At 36.9% G+C, this 25040-nt stretch overlaps 1 protein-coding gene across 1 annotated transcript in view; it reads right to left on the bottom strand.

The window, feature by feature from the left end:
- The window catches only part of LOC149996539 (rho GTPase-activating protein 7), a 349033-nt gene that overhangs the window by 236331 nt on the left and 87662 nt on the right, over window positions 1-25040 (bottom strand). Inside the window, exon 4 of the mRNA XM_090258850.1 lies at window positions 22848-22988. Within this exon, the coding sequence (XP_090114976.1) occupies window positions 22848-22988 (141 nt within the window). The remainder of the gene's footprint in view (window positions 1-22847; window positions 22989-25040) is intronic.

Here is a 25040-nt window from a genome sequence, read left to right on the forward strand (position 1 = left end):
TAGTCCAGGGTTCTAACACTGTTGACAGAACTAAAAATTGAACCTAGTCCTGATCTCCAAGTCATTGCTTTGTCTGTCACACGAAGGGTAGGGGAGAGGCAAAGAATAAATTATTGTAAATTTTTTACTATAATTAGAACCTAAGCTCGTGAACTAAATGGTTTTTGTGTGTTTGTCCCGTAAAAGTAAAAGCAAAAAGACAAGAATGCCCTACCACCATGCAAAAGAATCCTACACCTTTATTTTTCAGTAGCATTGCAGGACCAACAAACTCTAACCCTGCCAAGCATGTTCAAATATTTCTGTGTTCGGTGATTGCAAAATCGGATTTCATTTGGATCATTTTAGATTTGGCACCAAAACGATAACTTGAATCATCCAGAACAAAACTGTATGCTGTGTGGCATTTGCTTTACTTGGCTAAAGGAAACCAGGTACAAAGGTACTATAGTCTTAACCCTTTCTGTATTCTCAGAGGTTCTCTGGAATTTGAAAAAAATTTCCACAGTGGTTTCTTTGTTAGTTATGCCTTGAGAGTGTTAGCAAGGAGAGGGGTGTGTGTGTGTGCATGCGTGCACGTGCGTGTGTGTGTTTGTACATGCATGCCCAGGTGTGATTTTGCTCACATTTATGCTTTTATTGCCTCCTCTTTTTCCTGGGATCTCTCCTTCCAGATTTTGGATGATACAGGGATAGATTCCAGCCTTAGAGAAAAGGCAGGAGCCCACGGGAAGCCGGAGAACAGCTAATAAGGTCGTTTCTGGCCCAGACACTCAGAGAATGCTGAACTCGCAGAGAGCGTCACCCGATTAGCTTTCTTTTCAGATTCCTCCCCCAGTTTGCTCTCTACTCACAGTCAAGTATTATTTTTAAGTCTCCAGATTTCTGGGTAATGATACTTTCAGTTCTTCTTTGGTTTGGTGGCCCCAAGTACTAGAACATGAATCTTTAAATTTACCTGGATTCCCTTTTTGGAACAGAATTAGGTGATTTTTAAATTTACTGTATACTAGAGACTATCCCCCCCCCAAAAAAAAAAATTTCAAGGATTAAACAAAACTACACACCTTTCCTCTCATTAAATAAAAACATCTATTTCAAGGAAAATGGTCTCCTATCCCTAATTCATTTACCTGTAGACCATTGAAATAAAGGCAAACTAATTGTTATCAAACACATCCTTTGAGTTTGTTAAAAGTTAATTGCCATTTTTCCCTTCACATTTAAAGAACTTCATATTTTGCTAAGGAATGAACATTTGGTATGTTGAGGTTGCACGATGAATCTGTGCCCAAAGGCTTTCAGCAGTTTCTTCAAATGGGACAAATGTCCTCATGTTTTGATACTTATTTACATTTAATCCAATCTGTATGCCATTAGAATAATCCTCAGTAATCCAATTCCATTTTAAATTTCCATTTCACAACCTCTATCCTATTACTAGCCTTCATGTAAGTCAGCAGAATACCCACAGGGATATCTAGGTTGACATAAATTGAGAGAAAAATACTTTGAGTTAAATTGATTACGTCTGTCCTTCAGAATAGAAAGAAGCATGCTAGGCTACACAGAATGCAACCGGGCCTGTGCCCACATGGCTTGTTAATATCTTAGGTGAACTATGAGGTATGTTTATATTTTCCTCCCTTGTAGATAGAATTACTGGCCTCACTTCATCTCAAGATGCTATGACATTTCTGGGTTCTCTGGAAGATCAGATGATTCTGTGCCTTCATCCTGCCATAGGCATGAACAGCCCTCAAACATAAGTCACTTTTGAATACAGCAGAGTGACAAATGCCAGATGTATAAGGTGCCACAGAGTTTGCTTTTGAGAATCTCAGCGTCTGCCTTCCCCAATTAACCACTTACAACACCTTCATTGTATCCCACCAAGCAAGCAGCTTCAAGACGGTGCTGCTCCTGGGTTTCCAGACATGTGTCATTTCCACCGCATATTTAGTAGCATAGAACTGCCTGAAGTGGGGAGACCGGAATGTGAGGCATGTCTCACCAAGGAGGAGAGTTTTTATTTTAAAAAAATATCCTTCCACTGCTAATGGAAACGTCAGCCTCCCAGCTCTATTCTTAAAAATAAATAAATAGAAGGAGTTGCCCATGTGAGAGGCACATTAGGGATGCAAGATATTCATTTCCATGAAGTCACTCACAGCAGGGCTGTCTGGAAAAATGCTTTCATCTTCTGCAAAGGGAGGGAAAAATGTACTAGCAAGCGGGTTGAAAGACCAAGACTTTGAAGTAGAGGGTGGAGTGGGGAAAGTGATCCTCCAGTCAGGTGAGTTTGGGCCAAACCAGATGAATTTCTACTCAATTTACTCAGCGTGTGCTGCATAGAGACCATCAGGTTATGACTTGGAGGGAAGCCTCTACCTCTGGTCCAACGATGTTCAAACTGGGGTTCCTGCAGTCCTGGAATTCCCACAGGGACCCCAGCGTGAGGACAGCAGTAGAGCTAGGTGACACACGGCCTCAGCCAGGCCAGCTCAGCTTTTACCTGTTTCACGAATGGTGGTCTGCTTCAGTTCTTTTAACACACATCCATTGAGTGTCTCCAATGACTTGCCTGGTACTGTTAACAAACGTGGTGATGTGATAGTGATCAAGACAGGCTTGGCCTTGACCCCCTGGAGACTGCAGTGTACACAAGGTTCTTTGTGGGCTGGTGGGAGGTGTGTGAGTAAGGACGTTTTACCGCTGTAAACATGGGTGGTGAACCAACAGACTCATTCTGAGGATGAATAAACTGGGATTGAGAGAGAAAAAGTCCCACAAGTAACTAACTGAAGAGATGGGGATAGAATCAAGAGACCTTGGTTTTTATTTCAGTTCTCTTCCTCCCAAGTACAGACAGGAAGAGAAGGAATACAAAATTTAGAAATCTGCATCCAGTTAGAAAGGCTGTCAATTTCGGTCCTTGAACTTCCCCTGACTAGGTCTTATCTTCATTTATATCCTTCTGAGCACTCTCTTAGATGCAATCAAGGCTGTATGCCTATCCTTGGCAGGGACCAACATAGGCGCCTTGTTCCTTCCAGCCCAGTGTCTCTGTTTCCCCTCTGGTGGGAGGTCATCTGGCTGTGGTTTGTTCCAGGAGCTTTCCCACCAGTCACTCCCCATGCACGCGGCCCTTTAGCACAGTCCGGTCTCTGTGGAATCGCCAGGCTATCTGCATTCCTTGCTGCATTGAGTCACTTCCTTCCTTCCTTCCTCGCATGCACAGGGACACTTTCTCTCCAGTCCCTGCTCCTGCCTGCTTCCTCGCCCAGCCAGCCGTGAACTTTGCCTCTTTTCCCTTTTCTCTCTCTGTCATCCTGGAGGGTACGATACTGTGTTTTGCAAAGCTGAAAATGAGAAGAGAGGCAGGATGCAATTCCGTTTGCTTTCCTTCTGGTACTGCGCTTCTGCCTTGTCCTCTTGTTCTCTCTTTATAGTCCCTCACTCTCTGGGGTTTCAACTGTAGACTTGGTCACTTGTCCTGCCTGCTGTGCCTCCTTCCCCTTCATACCATCTGCGATCCTGCCTCATGTCAGGGCTTGCAAGGTTGGATCTGATCAGGCTTATGTGAAGAAGATGACCTGCGATGTATGTGGATGTGGAATGCTCCTTAGTCAGTCCAGCCTTAATCTGTTGGGAAATGTGTCACAGAGAATTTCTGGCCATGATCCTATGCTGTTCTTAAAGATCTGGTAAAATACATTCAATACCCTGTTCTTGAGAGCTGCCTAAATGTTAGCTCATACATCTCAATCCTCATTCAGGGGCCCAATGGAAGGAAAGCAAAAAGCAGCTTCTATCTACTAAAGATCTCCTCTTCCTTTTTACAACTTTGTTTCTTTATTATAACAAAAACAAAACAAAATGGTGCTTGTTTTGAGAAGGTTTTGTTTTCTTTACAGTCTAGCACCCTGAATCTTCCCTGTATCCTTTGAAATCCTAAAATCGGGTTCTCTAGAATCTTTAATTAACACCGGTCGTAGAAGTACACACTCTGTGTTTCACTCACCTCGTTCATGCCTTTCCTTCATCTGAACGGGGCCACTTGAGGATGAATTCAGTGGACCTGGCCTCTCTGTTGGCACCAACGCAAAGGTCTCAGATAGGAAACACTTTCAAGAGATTCTTGAACTTAAATTTACCAACGAGAATGATAGGATATTCTTAGGACAAGAGCCTTGAGAAGTTTTTCAATTTAGAGAGCCCTTTTGCAGAAATGAGAATACACTCTCTTCTAGCCCAAATTATGACCAATAATTGTGCGGTGCTGAATAGTGTTCATGGCTTTAGGGTTGCTTTCTGTGTGTAAAGCAGTAAGATTGGTCAAGGATCAAATATCTGACCTTGGCTTCAAGTGATTATTGTGTTCCAAACAGCAGAATTTATTCCAGTAACATATAACTGAGTGGAAAAGAAAATTAGAGCTGTCTTATTGCAAGAAATGATCGAGAATTTTCAAATAGATAAGATTTTGATCCTCACTTTAGTGCTGAGAGATTAATGTCCCTGCAATAAAGGGCCCTTCAATGCCACATCTCCTATCTCTTCTGCCATTATTATTTTCCATTACACCAAATCCAAGTTTATGTGGCATCTCTTTCTCTCTTCCTTTCTTCAGCTCCCTGTTTTTTACTCCTTTCTTAGAGCCTTGGCACCTTGTCCTTCGTGGTAAGGGCATCTCTGGCGGATTGAAGTGTTGCCCTTGCACTTTGTGGGGCAGCACAACAGCAATATCAAGTGCGGATTTGCTGCCAGGGAATCAGGAAGGATCTGAGGCTGATACGCTGGGATATTACCCAACTGAAAATGCAAGCAGTTTTCCCTTACTTGGGAAAGGAATGCTTACAAAATATCAGTTTTCTATGAGAGGACACATTCCATTCAAGCCATACGTATTTGTGAACTGAGTTGGCACATGTCAGTCCTGGGTGATGAACTTAGGTGGTCTGGGGTGGGCACATACACTTCAAGCTCTTAGGCTGGACAGACATCACAGATAATAAGGTGAGGGCTGGATGTTAATGGTTCACTGTTGTAGAACAAACAGAAGTTTTTCCTAAGTAAAGGGAAGTGGTACCAATGTTAGCAATGCTCTTCCTGTTCAGTCCTTCTCTGGTGATGTTTAGAGAATGGGGCACACAGGGCAGTGCCATGGTTGCATAAGCCACGCTGGCATGTGGACCCTGCAGTCGCTAAGGGTCTGGAGAAAATGTCCTGTGTCTTCAACTCCTCTCTGTTTCTCCTGGTGTGCTGTACCCACAGATTGGATTGGTTGAACTTCAAATAGATTTATTCTTTCTATTCAATCTACTGATCTACTTCTTTTCAGTCTCATAAATTCAGTATCTGAGTTTGGCAAAAAATAAAAAATAAAAAAGGATAATAATTTTTTTCACCAAAAATCATCAAAGACCTGCTTCTTCTATTGATTTTATATCAAATGGACAATTTTCAGTTTTTATCTTATTACCTTGGTTTTCCTGCAACATTTGAAAGTGTTAACCATGCCTTCCTTCTCAATACTGTGTTCTGTGGCATTCTGGGACAGTGCTCTCTCATTATTATTATTATTATTATTATTATTATTATTATTATTATTCTCCAATTCAGTTTTCTCTGGGGGTTTCTCTCAGTCTTCCAGTAGCCCAGGCAGAAACCCTGAAGTCATCTTCAAGTTGCTTCTTTCTCTTACACGTGACACTCCATCCATTAGCTTTTCTGTTTTCTTCTTTCTTAATACTATATCCAGAATATAAATTATTTTTTAACCATCACCACTGCCTTGGCCCAGCCACAGTCTTCTCCTGCCTGAACTGTTATAATTGCCTCTTAACCAGCCTCCCTGGTCACTCTCTTGCCCAGCGTGTTATTCTCAAACACAGCAGCCATAGAAGTTCACTTAAAGCCTAAGTCAGATCAGAACCCTTCCCAGGCTTCCGATCTCATGATCTCACTCAGAATAAGCGTCAAGGTCTTCACTATGGCCCATGAAGCTTTTGACGCCCTGGTCTCCCTTTCTCGTACATTCAGCCCTAGCTAACTGACCCCCTGCTGTGTTTCCAAGCACACCTGATGCCTTCCTGCTCTGAGCCTTCTGCACTTGCTGTTCCCCACCCAGAATGCTCTTCATAAGAGATCTACATGGTTGGCTTTCTCACTGTCTTCTAATCTTTACTCAAGTTACTACTGTTGGCCGGCAGGGATGAACATAGAGGGAATTATGCTGAGTGAAATAAGGCAGACAGAGAAAGACAAATGCCAAATGATCTCACTTCCATGTGGTATATAAAGAACAAAGTAAACAGAAACAGACTTATAGATACAGAGAACAAACTGACACTTGCCAGAGGGGAGGGCGGGAGGGGGACTGGGTGAAAAAAAGGGAAAGGGATGAAGAAGTACAGATTGGCAGTTACAAAATAGTCACAGGGGTGTAAAGTACAGCACAGGGAATAATATTGTAATAATTATGTATGTTGCCAGGGGGGTACTTCAAATATTGGGGGAGCACTTTGTAAACTACATAGTTGTCTAACTACTATGCTCTACACCTGAAACTCATATAAAATAATATTGAATGTGAACTTTAATTGAAAAATAAAATAAAAATTAATAATGTCAGCTTTTAGAGAGGCCCTGGGCATTATCTGAAAGCCCACACCTCACCCATTGTTCCTCTTTATCTTTAGAACATATTATTATTAAATATGCTAATCTACTTTACTTCTTTTGGTTATTCTTTCCCTTCAATATATTATCAGCTTTAAAAGGACAGGGACTTATAATAATTATTATTTCCACTTTTGTTATTAACATAGTGTTAGCCAGAGTAAGGGCTCAATAAGCATTTGTTGAATGACTAATTGACCACATTTTGGTGTTTCCCTGTTCTCATGTCACTTGAGTGGACCTCTCACATTTAAAATCATGCATTGGCAGATAACACTACATGGAAGATTTCTCCTTGGAGCTCCAGGTATGCAGATTTAAATATCTTGGCATTGCCCTTGACTTTTGTATTCACTCAAACTCTTTCTCCTACAAATGGCTTAAGCATATTGATGCACATAATTGTAAAGACCAGTTGTAGGGCTGGCTTCAGGTGTGGCTGAAAGCAGGGCTCAAACGATGTCACCAGAACAGGCATGTTCTTGCTCCCTCACTCAGCTCTGTTATTCTACATTGGCTATATTCTTAGTTTTTCTTTCTGGTGTGGCAAGAGGACCCCAGCAGCCCTAACCTCATATTCTTGTGACTCTAAATCCAAACGGAAAGAAGAGAACATCCTTTCTAGAAGGTCTCACAAAATTCCTGATATTCAAAACCCTAGGTGGATCCCAGCCTCCCTCGCCCACCCACTGGCAACACAGACACAAGTTCATACATCTTCACCCATGCCACTGGCCAGGGAAATTGCAGTATTTTTGATGGTTGTGATCTGGGTCACCTGCTGTACTCTTGGGGACAGCCTCACCATACCCTATGAACTGGGTACCGAGGAGGGATCCTCAGATGAGAATTAGAGATTGTTTTCAGAAGAATGGAAAGTCGATGTCAAAGATATTCCTTGTCTGGGCATTATCATCTTTCTAGATCCTTGGTCATTAAGAGGTCTTGCTTCCTCCCTCCTATTTACTCCTTACACCCCAAATGTTACTTTCCTAGATAGATTATAATTCCTTGATATAGCTTGGATTCACCCATGCCCCCTCCTCTGCAATTCTGCTACTTCAGTTCAGGCCTCATTGTTTTGTTTTGGGCCAGATGGAACCATTTGATAGCATGGAGATGAACTGTGGGCTTTCTGACTGCCAAGCCTTTGCTCTCATTGATTGTTTTGCCTGGGAAGTTCTTCCCTTAGCTCTCCACACTTTCACCAAGGGAGATCCAGCTGTCCTGAAATAATAAAGAATTATTTCTGAGCACCTTCTGTATGCCACCTTTTCCCTGGTGCTCTCAGAACTAGTTTAGGTGCCTCGCCCCAGCCTTCTTTGAGCTAGAATTGGTTGTTTATTAGTGTGTCTCCCTGTTTAAGGGTCCCTGAGAAAGTCTATTATATCTCTAGTATCTAGCATAGTACCTGGCACATAGTAGGCACTCAATAAATAATTATTGAATAGGTAATTAAAATGTAAATAATCAGAAGGTACTATTTGGTATTTTAAAGTATCTCTACTACCGGGCAGGTACATCACAAGGATCAACTAAAAGCTGGGGTGTTGCTATACTGATTCAGTCTCAAGAGCCTAAGGCCCTTGGAAACATGTTTACTAGGGAGTGGTGGAGGCAGTCAACTAATGCATCAGTATAGATCTGGGGATCATTTTTCTGACCTGCAATTTAAGATTTGTTATTGGGGAATGGGTACAACTTCTTTACCATTTTCATTTCCCTTGTTACTTCTTTTTAAAGTGTGTGTGCGCATGTGTGGTTTTGGTTGTGAGAAGTAGGTTACTAAATGTCTGTAAAAAAAAATGAGGCTAAAGAGAATTGACCTTTATCAGGGATCATTTTCAAAGCTCCAGAAAACTCCACATCAGAGGCTCAAAATCATGCTTTCCTTAACAGTCACTAATAAAGATTAAACATTTATAGAGAGAATTGCAATCAATATAAATCAGGGTTTTCATGGGTAGCCTGTTTACAACCATTTTGTACACAAACAGCAGTATTGTTCTAAGCTTGGTAGTCAGTTCACGAGCATTCCAACAGAATGTCCAAACAAATTCTTCCACAGTGACGTGGAAAGAAACATCATTTCTTCAGAGGCGCCAGCACAGTGCAGAGACCCCTCCTTCAAGTGTTTGCATTCATCATTGATGAAACTCTGATGCTTACTTGCTGGCATTTGATTTATTACAATCATAAAACAAACACAGTTCATGAACTTCCTGTCATATTCTGACCAAATGTTAAAGCATTTCCTCATCGGCTGCAGCATTAAGCAACATGCCATTGACTGAAACAGGAAATTTAATAGGGACACAAAAGATAGTTCATTTAAAAAGAGATAGTCATATTAACTCATGTTAACTCACTGTTTCAAAGTAGTCATACTAACCCAACTGACTGTTTAGCACACAGTTTTTGCTTATATAGAAAGGGGCCTATGCATTAAGCGATTAAGATGCTAGATACACAACTTTGTAGTTCTAATTTATAAGGCACATTTTTTTAGAATATTCTTAATGAGGCAAGATGGTCAACACGCCATCAACACCATGACCCGGCACCCACCTCACCGTGGGTTGGCTCAGAGAATAGCCACAAAGAAGCAGAGCTGGAGAAAGGAGCAGCACAGTGATAGCTGAAACCCAGACGACAGTTAGTAAGATGGATGCCGAGAGGGGTGGCTGAATTATTCAGCTTTTCCATAATCCTTGTCTTCCCAGATCACGAGCACATTTATTAGCGTCATTTTGAATACAAAAGTGTGCTGTGGGGTTGCCCTGATGATCAAAAGGCTCCTTCATATCTTTCACTTTTCCCTGTGGTTGAATATTCCCGTCTTTCTGGGAACTTGACTCTGTAAATTGCTTCTTATCTTATGCTGGGACAGGTAGGACAAGGCCGTCTTTTCTGGGCTGTGGGTCTTCTTAACCCCATTGTCTGGATCCCTTTCTCAACTACTTATGTCACTCCTAATACACCCTCGTATAGAAAATACCAGAATTTGATTCTGCTCACAAAGTAATTTGCCATGAAATTTAAGCAAAATGCATATATACTGTTTAAAATATTGATCAGTTCACAAAAAGTAATGTTAAGTACTCCTTTTAAAGAGCGCATCTGCTGTATAGATAGAAGTGTAATAATGGCTATAATTGGTAGAGGGTTTAATATGCATCAAACTCTCTGCTAAGAGATTTACTTCTGTAAATCAACTAAATCTTCATGACTACTCTTTTAAAGGGGTTAGCTAAATTATTTAATTAAAATAAAAAATAATTTAAAACTAGCTTATTTTGTACTAAAAATGAGAAAACACATAAGTGTGAATTCATGTATAATATACCCAGCTTTATAAGAGTTAAGAACAATTTTATGAATTTGTATTGCTCTATTTCATGGAAATTTTTACCATAATTTCCAGGTTGGGATTGCTTTATCAAAATTTAATATAAATTGAAGTCAATTTTCAAAAGAATTTGATAAAATAGAAAAAAAATTAGTGAAGGACATACTGTATGTACCTATAACGAGGCACTTTCTGCTTGATATATGTGTAGAAATGCTATAAATGAAATAATTATATTTTCTTTCAACTGTGAATTTTAATATTTAAAATTTTGTCTCTAGAAATAGGTCTAAATGGAAATGCCATGTAAATGATCATGTAGTTTGCTATGGGTCTAGACCCTCCACAGAGAACTCTCCAAACACAAGTTACAACTTAACCTCTGACCCCAGAAGGCCAAAGAACAGGCTGACACAATCCTAAATTCTTTAAACCTAATATCTAAATTGGAAATTTCCACAGAAAATTTTTTTGGCTCTGTGATGGGGATTTTTAAAATCATTTAACAAAAATCATTCAAAGCTTGGGTATCATTCTAATTCAAAGAGGAGCATAAACTACATGTACTTGAGTGATGCATTAAACGGAGGTTAAGAAACCCAGGAAAATAAGTATATTATATCATATCATATCATATCATATATAAATGTCAGCTCCAAAATATTAGGAGATATTGATATCTAGAATACTTGTCAGAGTGACTTGCAGATTTTGAATTTCCTTCTGATATTTTCACCAGAATGAATACTGAAAAAATTGAAATCATATTGATTGCTGCTCCAAGAAGAAGCATCCCAAAGAAGAAAGCCATTCCCATACAGTCATAGTTGTGTCTCCTGGGCAAGAGAATGCTTTGACTGGGAGGAACTGATCACGTGAATTCCTAAGTTTACTGCCTGTGCAGTGGATAATATTTTCTCTCACAGAGAACATGAAGAGCATTTTCAAGTAAACATTATTTGACCCTGCATGTGATCATTTACCTGTTTTCTTTATAATAATAAAAAAACAGTGGGGTACTGCCAGTGAAGTAAGGCAAAGCTGCCAAAGACATGCAATCCTTCTTCACCCCTGCCCCTCCTCCCTGCCATGACCTTACTGACCCTTTTAATTAGGCAACTTTTGAATATGGGAAAAGAAATATAGTTAGAACAGAAAGTGGAGTTTTGTAATCATAGAGTTGAAATGTTAAGAAATAAGGCAGGTGCATGTGTGGGAGGTAGGTAGGAGTGCTTTGTTTTATGAATTCATAGCTAGTTCGAGGAGAGTAGAACTTGAATGTAGGCTGTATAATTTTCATCTTTCTGGAGGATTCTGTTTCATATCATTCCAAAGTCTGGCAAAATAACTGCCAGCTTTCACAAGTAGAGGTCTTACTCATAACAAAATCAAGACAGGACTGCTCGTTTTAGCCAATATGTAATCTTAGCTCCTGCTGAGTGACTCACGTCAGTGGGTCTCATTGGGTCGAGATTCCTCACCTGTGAAATATTGATCACTGTAGCCGATTACATGGCTATTGAATGTGAATTATAAGTATCAGCAAATTGTAAATATGATGAGGGGGAAAAAAGGAAAATCTAGTAGAAACCATCAGAGACAAAACACAATAATGAATGTTTTAGATGCTTTAGTCTCTTGCACTGTTGTTTACTAGTTTTTGGTTTTGGTAGTTCCAACTGTTTTTGGTGGATTGGTTAAGGGCAGCATGGTACAGTTAAGATTTCTGGGACCTGGCTAAAAGAATCCACTAAGGTGCATGCTTTTAAGTCCTAGGACAGCATCTTCTGTTTGAATTTTCAGTGCCTACCATAGAACTGGTACATGGTAAGAGCTCTAGTTTTTATTTAATAGATTAACAAAAAAGAAAAAGCTATAATATAGAAGTAGGAAGTAATCATATTTATGTATACCAAAGCTAGACCTTGAAATGATTATCCTTTAATAAGTAACTCCAAAATAAGTTACAAATACAAAAAACTCTGGCAAGAAGACAGGTGTTGGCCACCAGAATCCTATTTGTTGTAAGGAGGACATTAATTGAGGGAGTTTTAAAATAAAATACTATAAAAATTATTTCAAGGTGAACCACTTTGAAAATCAAAAATTTATAGAAATAAAGATAGCAACCATATGTCAAATTGTTTAATTATACTTAGCCATCAAGTCCAACAGAAATAAAGACAAATATTTCCTAGAGGTACTTAGCCTTATTGTTATCATGTATATTTACTGTGCAATATATATTTTGATAACATTGCAAGTCTTGAAACATCCTCTGCAGATTTAAATTCTTAAAGTTCCCATAAACGCTTTTAAAACATTGGAGACACAAATCTTAAGTAGGTGACTTGTAGCGATAAAAGGTGAATTTCTATAAACCTAAATCGCGTCAAATTGTGGCTCTTATTTTGTATGCGAAATGATGTATAATCTGACCAGAAGATGGCAGTATTCTGAAAGAAAAGAGAAAACATAGAAGAAAACATGAAAACAAAAAGCAAGATAATGCATTACCATGCTCTTTTACTCTTCACAGTTTCAACAATACTATTTTAATTAGTGTCAGTCTTTTATTGGCTATATCCTTCTCAAGGTGGATGATGTCCTTATTTCTTCCTCCAAAATAACTTAGTAATTATAAGAGCCTACCTATACTATTGGTTTTACAAAAACAGAAGCAAAAACCCTTTGAAAGATCCAACAATTATCTAAAAGCTATAGAATTTTAAGTCAGTGATGTATTAATTTTCTCTTGGAGTAAAAAGATAGTATTTGAAAATAATACATATGGTAATAAAACGTATGATCCAGAAAGACATTGTGTTAGAATTTTTCTCCAAAATATCTGTTTGAGGTGGAGAAATTGTTCTTGTGCACTGTAGAATGCACTGTATAGAAACACAATTTAAAAAATGAAGATATTCTTCCACAAAGAATATATTATATATAAATAAATTTTATCTGCTTACAAACCTTTAAAACCTCTGTGCCCTTATGAAATCTATTTTAAATTCATACGTCTGATTATGTTTTTCTTTGTTTATAATCTTGAAAGTCCTTAATTAGCCAGAAAAAGTAACAGAACTTCCTTTATGAGTTTAACTTACTAACAACTTTAATTGAATTGGAAAGATGCACAGAGTCTGATATACAAAATATATAAAGAATTCATATGACTCAACATCAGGAAGACAAAAAATCCAATGAAAAAATCAGCAAAGGACCTGAACAGACACTTCTCCAAAGAGGACGTACAGAGGGCCCATAGGCATATGAAAAGATACTCAACATCACTAGCCATCAGAGAGATGCAAATTAAAACCACAATTAGATACCACCTCACACCACTCAAAATGGCCATCATCAACAAATCAACAAACAACAGGTGCTGGTGAGGATGTGGAGAAAAGGGAACCCTAGTGCACTGCTGGTGGGAATGCAGACTGCTGCAGCCACTGTGGAAAACAGTATGCAGTTTCCTCAAAAAACTAAAAATGGAACTGCCTTTTGATCCAGTGATCCCACTGCTTAGATTATACCCTAAGAATCCTGAAACACCAATTCAAAAGAACCTACACACCCCAATGTTCATAGCAGCGCTATTTACAATAGCCAAGTGCTGGAAACAGCCTAAGTGCCCATCAGTAGATGAGTGGATCAAAAAACTGTGGTACATTTACACAATGGAGTACCATGCAGCAGAAAGAAAGAACTCCTACCATTCGAGACAGCATGGATGGAACTGGAGAGTATTATGCTAAGTGAAATAAGCCAGGTAGTGAAAGACAAATATCATATGATCTCACCTAATACAAGAACCTAATGGACAAAACAGAAAACAAGCAAAATAGAACCAGAGGTATGGAAATAAGAAACAGACAGACAGTGACCAGAGGAGAAGGAGGATGGGTATAACAGGGGGAAGAAGGGGAAGGGCTTAGTCAAGGAACAAGTATAAAGGACCCATGGACATGAACAACAGAATGGGGATTGACTGTGGTGGTGGGTGGGCAGGGCAGAGGAGAGCAATGGGGGAAAAATTGGGACAACTGTAACTGAAGAACAAATTTTAAAAAATGTAAAAAGTAAAATAAAAAAAGAGAAAAGATATACAGGGGAGCATATAGCTCATGTCCTTTTAATGCCTCTTCCAATTTATACAGCAAATGGGATTATGGGTAATCCTCTATAATAACATTTTTTAAACCAGTTAAGGAGTAATGTTTTTTAATTTGTGTGTGAAGTATAGAATTTAATGATCTAGAACAGCAGAACCCCATACCTGGGTTATGTCAACTTGCTCTGGTCAAGTGAGCTTTCTGTCACACTTTTGTTTGTTACTTATTGTCCCTAGAGTTCAGGACTCAGTGATGAAGAAGATTCAGGAATGAGTATGTTGCCCTTTCAACAGGGAAGTTCTGAGGGCAGCTTCACCAGAATGTTTTTGGAAATGAAGTAGACATATATCAGAGGCTGCCTGAGCTCACACACACACACACACACACACACACACACACACACACACACACACATTTAAAACACTTTCCTCATTTACATAATTTTTTAGTCTAGGATTTTACTGAAGTTTAGGCTGTGGATTACTCAAAGAAGATCTTATTCAGAAGGCCAATATATAAAAGAGATAAAAGTAACTAAGTTTGGCAGGGGCAGGTGGAGAAAAGCAGTTCTGGGGTGAGGGGAGCTACCCCAGAGTGTACAGCCTAAATAATAATAATTTTTCAGTTATTATTGCCTGTTTGTTTGATTCTCTGCATTTCACATTACGACTAGTTTGCTAAATGCTCATTCAGTAAGTTACTATGGTATTTTTACAAGTATAAGACCTTCAGAATAAATCATCAGAAAAACAACAAAATAAAATGGATAAAGCAATCTATGGTAAAGAGGAAAAAATTGGAGGCATTTTTATGAACATTAGCTGATTTTCTTTTGAAGGAATTTACTAATCCAGAAGTCACCTGTATTATAAGTTGTTAAAATGCAAGGAAGGAAGGATCACTAAAAAGTGACAGTAGCAACAATAATCTAAAGAATATGAACTATTGATTTAAGAAAACCAGTACATAAAATGGTCATTAAATACCCAGAATAGTCAAGAACATCGGTGTCTTTCAAGTGACGGTGTCCTAGGACACTACGAAGATAAAGAGAAAACAGTTCCCTTCCCTTCATATATTTATTACTTGACTCCAACTATTTTAGATACGTGATATTCAGAATACTCAAGTACTTGGTTGATTTTTTTTTTTTTTTTTTTTTTTTTCATTTATAAATCTGGTATGTGACCGACAGCTTAAAACTATGGTCAAGAAGGCCTTCTCTGTAAACTGCATAATTGCTATTGAATATTCACATGCAATCCCTGTTTAAACATTTCAGCTGACTTCAACTGTCTTTAAGAAGTGAGCGTACAGGCCATCAAATACCAGAGGAAGAATTAATTATCAAAGAATTGAAGTAGAGCAGTAGAAAAAAATGGAAACATATTGAATACATAATTAGAATTTTGGGACAACTAAGTTTGAAATGAAGAAAGTGAGGATTCTGTGAAAATGGCTTACTGGTTATTATTACTGCTCAGGGCTGTGAATTATATTCTTGGCTGCTGTGATGTGGCATGCTTTCGGCTTGCCATTTTACATTGCCCAGAAATAACTGGAAGTTGTTATTTCTCTTGGATAAAAATGTGAGCTGAATTCAAGAAGTACCCCAGAACTTGGAAAAATTAAAATTTTCCCATTGTAGTGATGATAACACACAAAAGTAATACTCATATGTCCAAACCCTAGGTTGCAGGAATGATTAAAAAATGGTTTCTTGTCCTAAGAGAATTTATTCAATTTTAACTCATTATTCATATGTGTTCCATTTTCCCCATTTTCCTTTGGTTTCAGGAATTCTGCTCCAGACATCCAATTAACAAGATTATTTTAAAGTAGACACAAAGAAGATAGAAAAACAAATTTGCCGACTCCAAAAGAATTGTTTAAGTACCATGTGCTCATCATTTGAAAGCATTAAAGGTCACTATATCTGGGTACAAATTATGCTTTTCTTGGCAAAATGAAACTTCAAGATTTAACGTGGCAAAGCTTCTGCGAGAAGGTCATTGTGGAGCTTGGAAAACCTGTTCCTAACAACAGTGTCATGAATTAATGTGTAAATGGAAACAGATGGAGTATCTTCAACACAAGAAATGACAGAGTTTTTAATTTATTTTAAATATAAAAGCAAATGGCTGTGAAGAATGTTTCTATTTTTCAAAGCCCAAGATTAATGAATTACATATTTATTCATTATTCCAATCTAGTATATGGAAATGAAATTCTCTATGCTTCCGAGTCATAGACTAATAAGAACTATCTCATAATAATAATCACAGAATCATTTATTTTTTAAAAACATTTTCTTCCAGCTTTCTGGTGCCTCAGTTTTTCTTAAAAAAAAAAAAAAAGCAATGAATTTTTGTTTTCTTTCATATAAACAATGAGGACCTTAGTGAAAAAAGACAAATATTTCTTTAAAATCCACATACTTTAATATTATTACTTAGCTATATCATAGTTGAATTGCCACATTCAAAAAGATTACAATCAAAGGCATTTTTCAAAGATCATTACATTTTTGTTAGCATTTGTTGTAAATTACACTAAATAAATTTTTGATGTTCCATAAGAAAATACTGAACATTCTTTAAAAATTCTGTGTACCAGTATTTCCTTTACTATGCTATTTTCTTCACTTACTACATGTGACATAAAATACTACTTAAGTTTTAGTCAATTTTATATTGGGTTGGCCAAAAAGTTTGTTTGTTTTTTTCCATACAATGGCTCTAGTAATGCTTCGTTGTCTTTATCTTCATTCAAAATGGTTTTGTTAACTTGTATTGTGACAACTGTAATATCAGCATGCATTTAAAAAAACATCAAAATTGGTGAATTTTTGTGCAGCCATTTTAACATTGAAGATGAAATAAGCAACATTTTGGTGTACTATACTTTATCACTTCAAGAAAGGCAAAAATGAAAGTGAAATACAAAAAAAAAAAAGATTAGTGTAGTGTATGGAGAAAGTGTTGTAACTGATCAAATGTGTCAAAAGCGGGTTGCAAAGTTTTTCTTGGTTCTATTGACATTTTGGCCAAATACAGGTAGTTCTTTGCTGTGGGGCTGTCGTGTGCATTGTAGAAGCCAATAGCATAGCAGGAGAGAGCCGACATACTCAAAATATCCAAATCAATAAAGTTGGTGAAAATGAAAAATGTATCTTTTATTTTACGGAAAAGACTAAATGGACTTTCTAGGCAACCCAATATATTATGTTGCATTTTTTTCAATAACTTCTGGAAAAAATGAGTATTTGCAGTTCCAATTTGTAAGAATGAGAATGCTTTATCCCTCTATTTTGTTTTAACTAGTGGACAGCATTAGTGAAACTACTAGCTTTGTTAAAAAAATTTGTCTGATGACCATTAAGTAAAAACATAGTGTAAAATATCCTAGTAAAACAAAATAAGAAATAGTACTAAAATTTTGCTTATAAATCAGCTTTTAAGTGATACTTTAAAATAATGTAAGTTGGATTCCAGCATCTACATGCTTATTTTACATTTTAGTGAAGTAAATATCCCATTCAATATATTCAGTTGGATCTAACATTCAGTACATCACAAGCATACCAACTTTAGCTTAACCATAAAGCATAGCCTAATTTATTCTCAAGGGGATACTGTGGAATTCTCTACCAAGAAATAAACCCAAATAAAGCAAATCCTGTCAATGTGCCTGAAGTGCATTATTTGTATCAAAGATGCTCCCACACTTATCAGGTCTTCTCAGTGGATAACTGATTGAATCATCAAAACTTGAATAAGCATTTCTTTATGGGGGGTTGCCAAGTCTTTTGAGAGTCTGATAAAGCTATTAGCAGTCTTCCTATGTGCAAACTGGCATGCATACATAATTTAAAATACAATTTCAGAGGGTTCAGGTACCCTCCTAACTCCACTGATGAATTTAAGGTCAAAAATTCTTTTTCTAATTTTGTGGGGCTGATTCATCATGGATTAGTATCATACTCCCGATCAGATTGTCCTTTATATCTCTAATAAGTAACTCTCCAGCAGAGCAATACTTTATGGGCTTTATAATTTTATTTATAAGCAGCTTAACGTCGAATTCCTCATTTTACAGATGCAACAATAAAGTTGACTATTGGTTGCAAAACGTGCTCGTTGACCTCTGTTCTTCTACCTTTTCTCTTTTGAAAACCTTTCTTAGAACTTTCTAAACCTCAAATCTCTTATCCCAGATACAGACACCATCCCACTCCAAACCTGGTAACAGTGAATAAACTAGCATTTGAGTTCATTCTGACTAATAGCCTTATACAAAATTAATAAACATACTATTAAAATTTACATTGAAAAATAATTATATGACTATATAAAAATTTTATAAGCAAAGTAAGTATCCATCAATAGGCAATTGGATAAAGAGGATGTGGTGGTCCATGTATACAAAGAAATATTACTCGGTGATAGAAAAATAGTATCTTACCATTTGTGACAACATGGATGGACCTAGAGGGTTTTGTGCTAAATGAAATAAGTCAGAGAGAAAAAGACAAATACTATGTGATTTCACTTATATGTGAAATCTAAAAAACAAACAAAAAAGAACCCCAAATAGACAAAAAACAAAAACAGACTCATAGATACAGCAAATAAACTGGTGGTTGCCAGATGGGAGAGGACGGGGGAGGGGCTGAGTGAAAAGGTGAAGAGATTAAGAAGTACAAATTGGCAGTTACAGAACAGTCACAGGGATGAGAAATATAGTATAGAGAATACAGTAGATAATATTGTAATAACTATCTGTGGTGCCAGGTGGGTACTAGACCTATTTGGGAAATGACTTTGTAAATTACATAAATGCCTAACCACTATGTCGTACACCTGAAAGTAATATAATATTGAATGGCAGCTGCAATTGAAAAATAAAAAAAAATTAAATCACTGGTTTTATTGGTTTTATTGAAAATTGATATAGTTAAGAACTATTCCACACAGAATTTCGGAAAATACCATCTGGAAATATCCATTCTTTGATGTTATTTTCTAAAGATTGTATCTACATCTATATTTATATCTATATCTATGTCTATATCTGTCTTTATATAATCTGATATATATATCCATACACATATATGTATATTTAATCTAATCACACACATATGTACATACAAAAAGCTGTGGCAGATGAATGAATTAGAAAACTATGTTAAAATAATGTAATCTACGCCATGCTCTGATGAATGAGCCACTGTTCTTCATTCTTCAATGAAATTGTTCTTGCGTACCTTGAGAACTCAAACACTAGTCTTATTTGTTTCTGATATCATAATACCTCAAACCAATTTATATTGGTTCTGAAGCCAGGTTTTAGTGCTCAGTTTAAAATCTTACACGTAACAGCTCTATATCAGTTGATACAGGACCAATACAAGCAACTGAAAACCGCAGTCAGAGAGACGCCAGAGTAGTGCTGTGCTCCACAGTGAATCAAAGAACTTCATATAAAATGATATGACCATTCATGGCTTGTCTGCCTCAAGGGAACAAAGCAAAGAACGTAGGAGGAAAATTGATGAAATCTTTGACATGAAGAACTAGATCTTTTTTTTTTCTAATGTGTTTTTTTTTTTTTTTTTGTAGTGAATATCCTACCTTTAACCTTTCAGTTTTTGTGTGAAATCCACCTCAGAAATCTACTTTAATGTTCACTTTTCAGCATGATATGCATACATACACACACACGGGTGGGCAAAAGTGGGTTTCCAGTTGTGCGTGCTCAAAATACAGAGTTTATTCTTGTATTATTACTTATTAGTTTGTATTATTCGTTATTATTATTAACCTACTTTTGCACACCTCTGTGTGTACATACATATAGTTTTTATGAAAAATCTGAATATTACTCATTGGTCCCATTCTAATAATAAATATAAAAGAAGAAATATTCATGAAAAATAGGCACTTAGAAACCCAGAGACCTTACACTCAAAAGGAAAGCCAAATATTTCTGGTAGTTAGTCACTGTTATAAATAGGCTTCATAGCAGCAGATCAAATATAACATTAAATAATTCTGAAGTGAAAGTAAGCATTCTGTAAAAATGTGACACTACGGAGCAGAAAGTTAGTTCATTTTAGGTGGATGCTAGAAGTAGATGTTTTTAGGATTTAATGTTTATACTTAATAATAAAATTGAAAGTTCAGTTCATGATGAAAAGAACAGCATTATAGAGCACCATTCTTTTCATGAATTAGCCAGATTGTCATCATACAAAATTTATTTCCTTAGCTAAAAATGGAGGGGAAAGGTATCTGTTTAATCTCTCATTCAATTGGTAAAAATTTTTATTCTAATATTCTAACCCAGGAACACCTAAAAACATAAACTTAATTCATGGCCCTCAAATTATTTTCAAACTGCAGTAAAAAAAGGAGTGCTCAAAAGAATACCACCCCCAATAACAAATAAAAAATTAAATGCACAAATTAAAGCAACCGTTCTCCCTCATTGTTTGAGTTCCTTTCACTATGGGCCATTTTCTTTTAGACATTTCCTAAAAGTCAGTTGCATTTGACGGTGGAGTGGTTTTTTTCCTTCTTTCTTTTCTGGGGTCGCATGTCTCGTTGTCCAGCTCTGCCTGTGGTATTGGTGCAGACGTGGTCAGCAGTTTTGGGTTGTCTTTAAGTGGAACTCTGTGTTCCATAATGAGTCTCACTGTTTGCTGTCTAATGCGTGTGGCATCACTATGAAGCTGTGATTGTGTGTCCAGGTATCAGTGTCACGCCTGAACAGCTGAGGACATATTCCCATCTGATGTCATACAAAGTGAAAACTTATCAGTAAATATCTGATTTGTGGTACATGAAAAAATATGTTTCTGTTCAATAACTGAGTTTAAGTCTTTTCTAATTTTGCCTGTGGGGGTGAATAGTTTGGTCAACTGAGAAGGCAAACCATGGAAAGTTTGAATGAGAACTTGTCATAAAATTCTCTAATGGACTGAAGTCCTGGGAAAACGAATGGTTTTATGTTTTTCATTCTAAAACTTTACTGAAGATGGTGACCATACAAAATAATGTATGTATCTTAATGGAACTATAGTGATAACACTTATAAACATGGGAATATTGAAGAAAAGACTAAGGAACTGGACACAGAGTTGTGTAAATTGCAACAAATTATAAGGTGGCCATATGCTAAGGAGAAATAGTGGGTACCAGTGCAGTGGTAATTATCCTAAAGTGAAAGATGAACATGCAAGAAATGTCAGAGCGAAAAGAACTGCTCTTCAGCATAAATACCTTTAAAAAGGTAATTCACCTTCCTTTTGATTTCCTTTTTATATGTCAGTCCCACACTTGTCCCCTGTGTTCAAAAAGTCAATGCCCCAGTATTTCTCAAACCTTCAAGTTAAAAACTGTTGAGAGGCTTTTATCTTTTGCCTTAATAAGAAAGATGTAAAATGAGATCACCAAGTTTCATATAATAATTTTGCATTTCAATCTTTTTTACCCATTATGAAAAAGAAGAGCACCATTTCACTGAAGTCAGTCTGTGTGCACACAATATTTTTTGACCCTATATTTTCAGTGTACCCCCAGATAGAATTGTCTAGTATGTCACTGGTTTCTTTTATTTTCAATACGTACAGTACTACAATATGTATTTCATTTCACTGTTTACATGCTTACCTCCCTTTGTTAGACTGTGGGCTGCTTAAAGACACAGAATATATTTTGTTCCAAGTCTTTATCATCTTGCATAATGCATGCACAGAGTAGGTGTTTGATTAATATTTTTCCATCAAAAATGCTTAGACATTCTTACAAACGAACATATCTACTATATTTTAAATTCAGTGTTCTCTTTTTAGTCTTATTTCAGACTTGTCTTTTATTTTAAAGGCAGGCAAACAAGGAATCCAAACTTTTTTCTCTGTGTTAAGCTAACATGGGCATTTAAAAAAATAATTCGACTCTATGATTTTCACTAAACTAGGAAAGGTTATTTTGGAGCTGCTGAGACTTTAGATATTTGAAGTAGTAATTACTTCCTCCATAAATGTTACCTTTTAGAGTCAAATACTGCTTTTCTGTTGCAGCTCAAGTTTTTACTTAAAGGAAAATGTCTTTTATTCGCAGTTCACCATGTTATAATATTATATGTGGGAATTCTGCTTTTCATTTGTTTTGGTAGCATTTTAAAGTCAATGAAGCATCATAAGGATAATGGCAGTAGTTTACATTTATTCTGTATTTATTCTGTGCCAAGCATTTCACTAAGTACTTTACATGAGTATGCTATTTAATACCCACATAAAGTTTATGATGTGTGTGATTTTATATCTATCTATCTATCTATCTAAGTTTCGAGAGGCAATTTTCCAACTGATAAGCAGGATGGTCAAGAAAATAATGCAGGGAGATCCATCTTCAGATTTGACATTCTTGGTTCTTTCAAGTTCTGAGTATCCAGCAACAAAATTTAATACCATATTATGCATAATTCTGGAACCATGAAGTACCAGCGAAAGACTTGTGTTATCGTTTGTAAAATAAACAGCACATGTTGGGTTGTATTAAATATTAACAAGTCACTGCAACTAAAATTCCCAGAGTATGACTTCTATATTGAATGGATGAAACATCAATTCTTACCTTATGATCATCAACGCTTTATGTTGAAACTGACTGCTATTATTTACCACTTACCGTAGACTTGGGTTTCGTTCCAGAGTTGGCCACTAGGGTGGAAGATGGTAGATCAGTGGACTCGGTGTTGGAAGAGACATTTACTGATGTCTGAGTTGCTGAAATGGTATCTGCTCCACTCTCAGATCCTGACTCCAGATCCTATGAAAAAAAAATGCATTGATATGAAGGGCATGCATACGCTCTCTCCATGCCTTTTCCCCTGCTACCAATACCCTCCCACCTCTTCCTTCTCCCAACACACACTGACACACTAAAGAGTGCCTGACAATTGCCTTGGACGTGTCACCCATAATTATGCATAGTTTGGTAATAACAATTGTACTCTTCAAAGGGTCTGATTTTAGAAGGCAAATTTTAGAAAAAGTGGTAATATACAACTTCAGTAACTTACCACTTGATTGTGAATCATTGGAAGGGGCCGCAATGAGAGCAAGGTAGGGTACTGTAGTGAGTCAGGAGGTAGCAGCTCACAGATACTCTTATTCACTATGTGACCTTGAGTAACTCTCTTAACACTTCTCATGCAGCAGGGTTATTGTAATGTCAAATGAAAAGACAGTTCTCATTTCTGCTCACCTCACTCTCTTCCATGTTCCCATCAGACACCCTCTGTCATGACACCTACCACAATGGACTAGAGTCATTTAGCTCAATTGTCTATCCAATGAACTATAAGTATTTGAGGGAAGAAATTATCCTTTGTCACGTGCAATTCAATCCTCTCATTTGAAAATGGGTATAAGCACTCATAGAGTTTCGTGAGGATGGAGCAAGATATATGCAAAGTGTATGTAATGGACACAATTTTCATTAAACGTTAGCCATTACTATAAATATTGTTATTAGTAACTAGTACATATTATGTGGCTAAGGCATCTGCTAAGTGAACTCAGTTACTCCTTAATCTCTCCAAAGACTGTGCTTTTTATTTATCAAATGCTCTGTATGTGTTATACAGTGGCCTGGGGACATAGAGGAAAGATGGGGGTTAGGAGAATGGAGAAGGATGAGAAGAAAGGCACTTACCACTCAAAAATTTGACCTGAGAAAATGATCAGTTAAATATCCTTATGTCTACTCTTTCTGCATCTCAACTTTACCATGGTTCACATATTCAAATATTAGTTACTCTGTATCCTCATTCCACTGGCTTTATGCTCTGCCATTTTCTTGGTTCTTAGTGTGCTCCAGACATGTTCATTGTCTCTCAGGCCTTCTGGTACATGAGCTGGCTTCTATGGCAGGGACTATATTCTTTCTTGTCCCCTTTCCCAGTATTTCCCTTTGCTGGTTCTTTCTTGTCACTGAGATCTCAATTTGAATATCACTAACTCATAGAAGCATTCCTTGACATTTCAAGCTAAAGCATTTCCTCCCTTAAACTTCTACAGTCATTTTCTGTTTTACAATCCTATTATTTTGCTTATCACATATCAATTATATCCATTTATTTTCTATCTATCTATCTATCTATCTATCTATCTATCTATCTATCTATCTATCTATCTATCTCTTTACCCAGCTGTCTACTTATCCACTATCTATCCACCTTCATTCAACTCTCTTTCTAACCCTCATCTGTCTTTCTCTAACGGAATCTACTTATCACAAAAGAAGGTAATTTATATGTCTTGTTCACTGATACATTTCCAGATCTTAGAACAGTGCCTACATCTAGAACATGCTCATTACATGATGTTTTATGAAAGAATCACTACACTAACAAATAGTAATTTTTAACCAAGGAGGTGAAAGATCTGTCCACTGAAACTGTAAAACCCTGATGAAAGAGATGAAAGGTAGAAATAAATGGAACTGTGTTCCATAGTCTCTGATCTAAATAATTAAAATTGTGAAAATGTTCATCCTACCCAAAGTGATCTACATATTCAGTGTAATCTCTGTCAAAATTCCAAAAACATTTTTCATAGAAATAGAAAAAAAAATCCTAAAATTTGTTTGGAACCAGACAAAACCTTACATGGCCAAAGCAAGTTGGAGAAAGAAGAATAAAGCTGGTGGCATCACACTTCCTGATTTTAGGCTATATTACAAAGCTATATTATCAAAAGCATATGGTACTGGCATTAAAACAGACACACAAAACAGTGGAATAGAAAAATAGAGAGCCCAGAAATAAACACATGCATATATGGTCAATGAATATTTAACAAGGGGTCAAGAACACTC

The sequence above is a fragment of the Furipterus horrens genome, unplaced genomic scaffold (assembly GCF_987537825.1).
Source record: "Furipterus horrens unplaced genomic scaffold, mFurHor1.1.pri manual_scaffold_12, whole genome shotgun sequence".
Lineage (NCBI taxonomy): Eukaryota > Metazoa > Chordata > Mammalia > Chiroptera > Furipteridae > Furipterus > Furipterus horrens.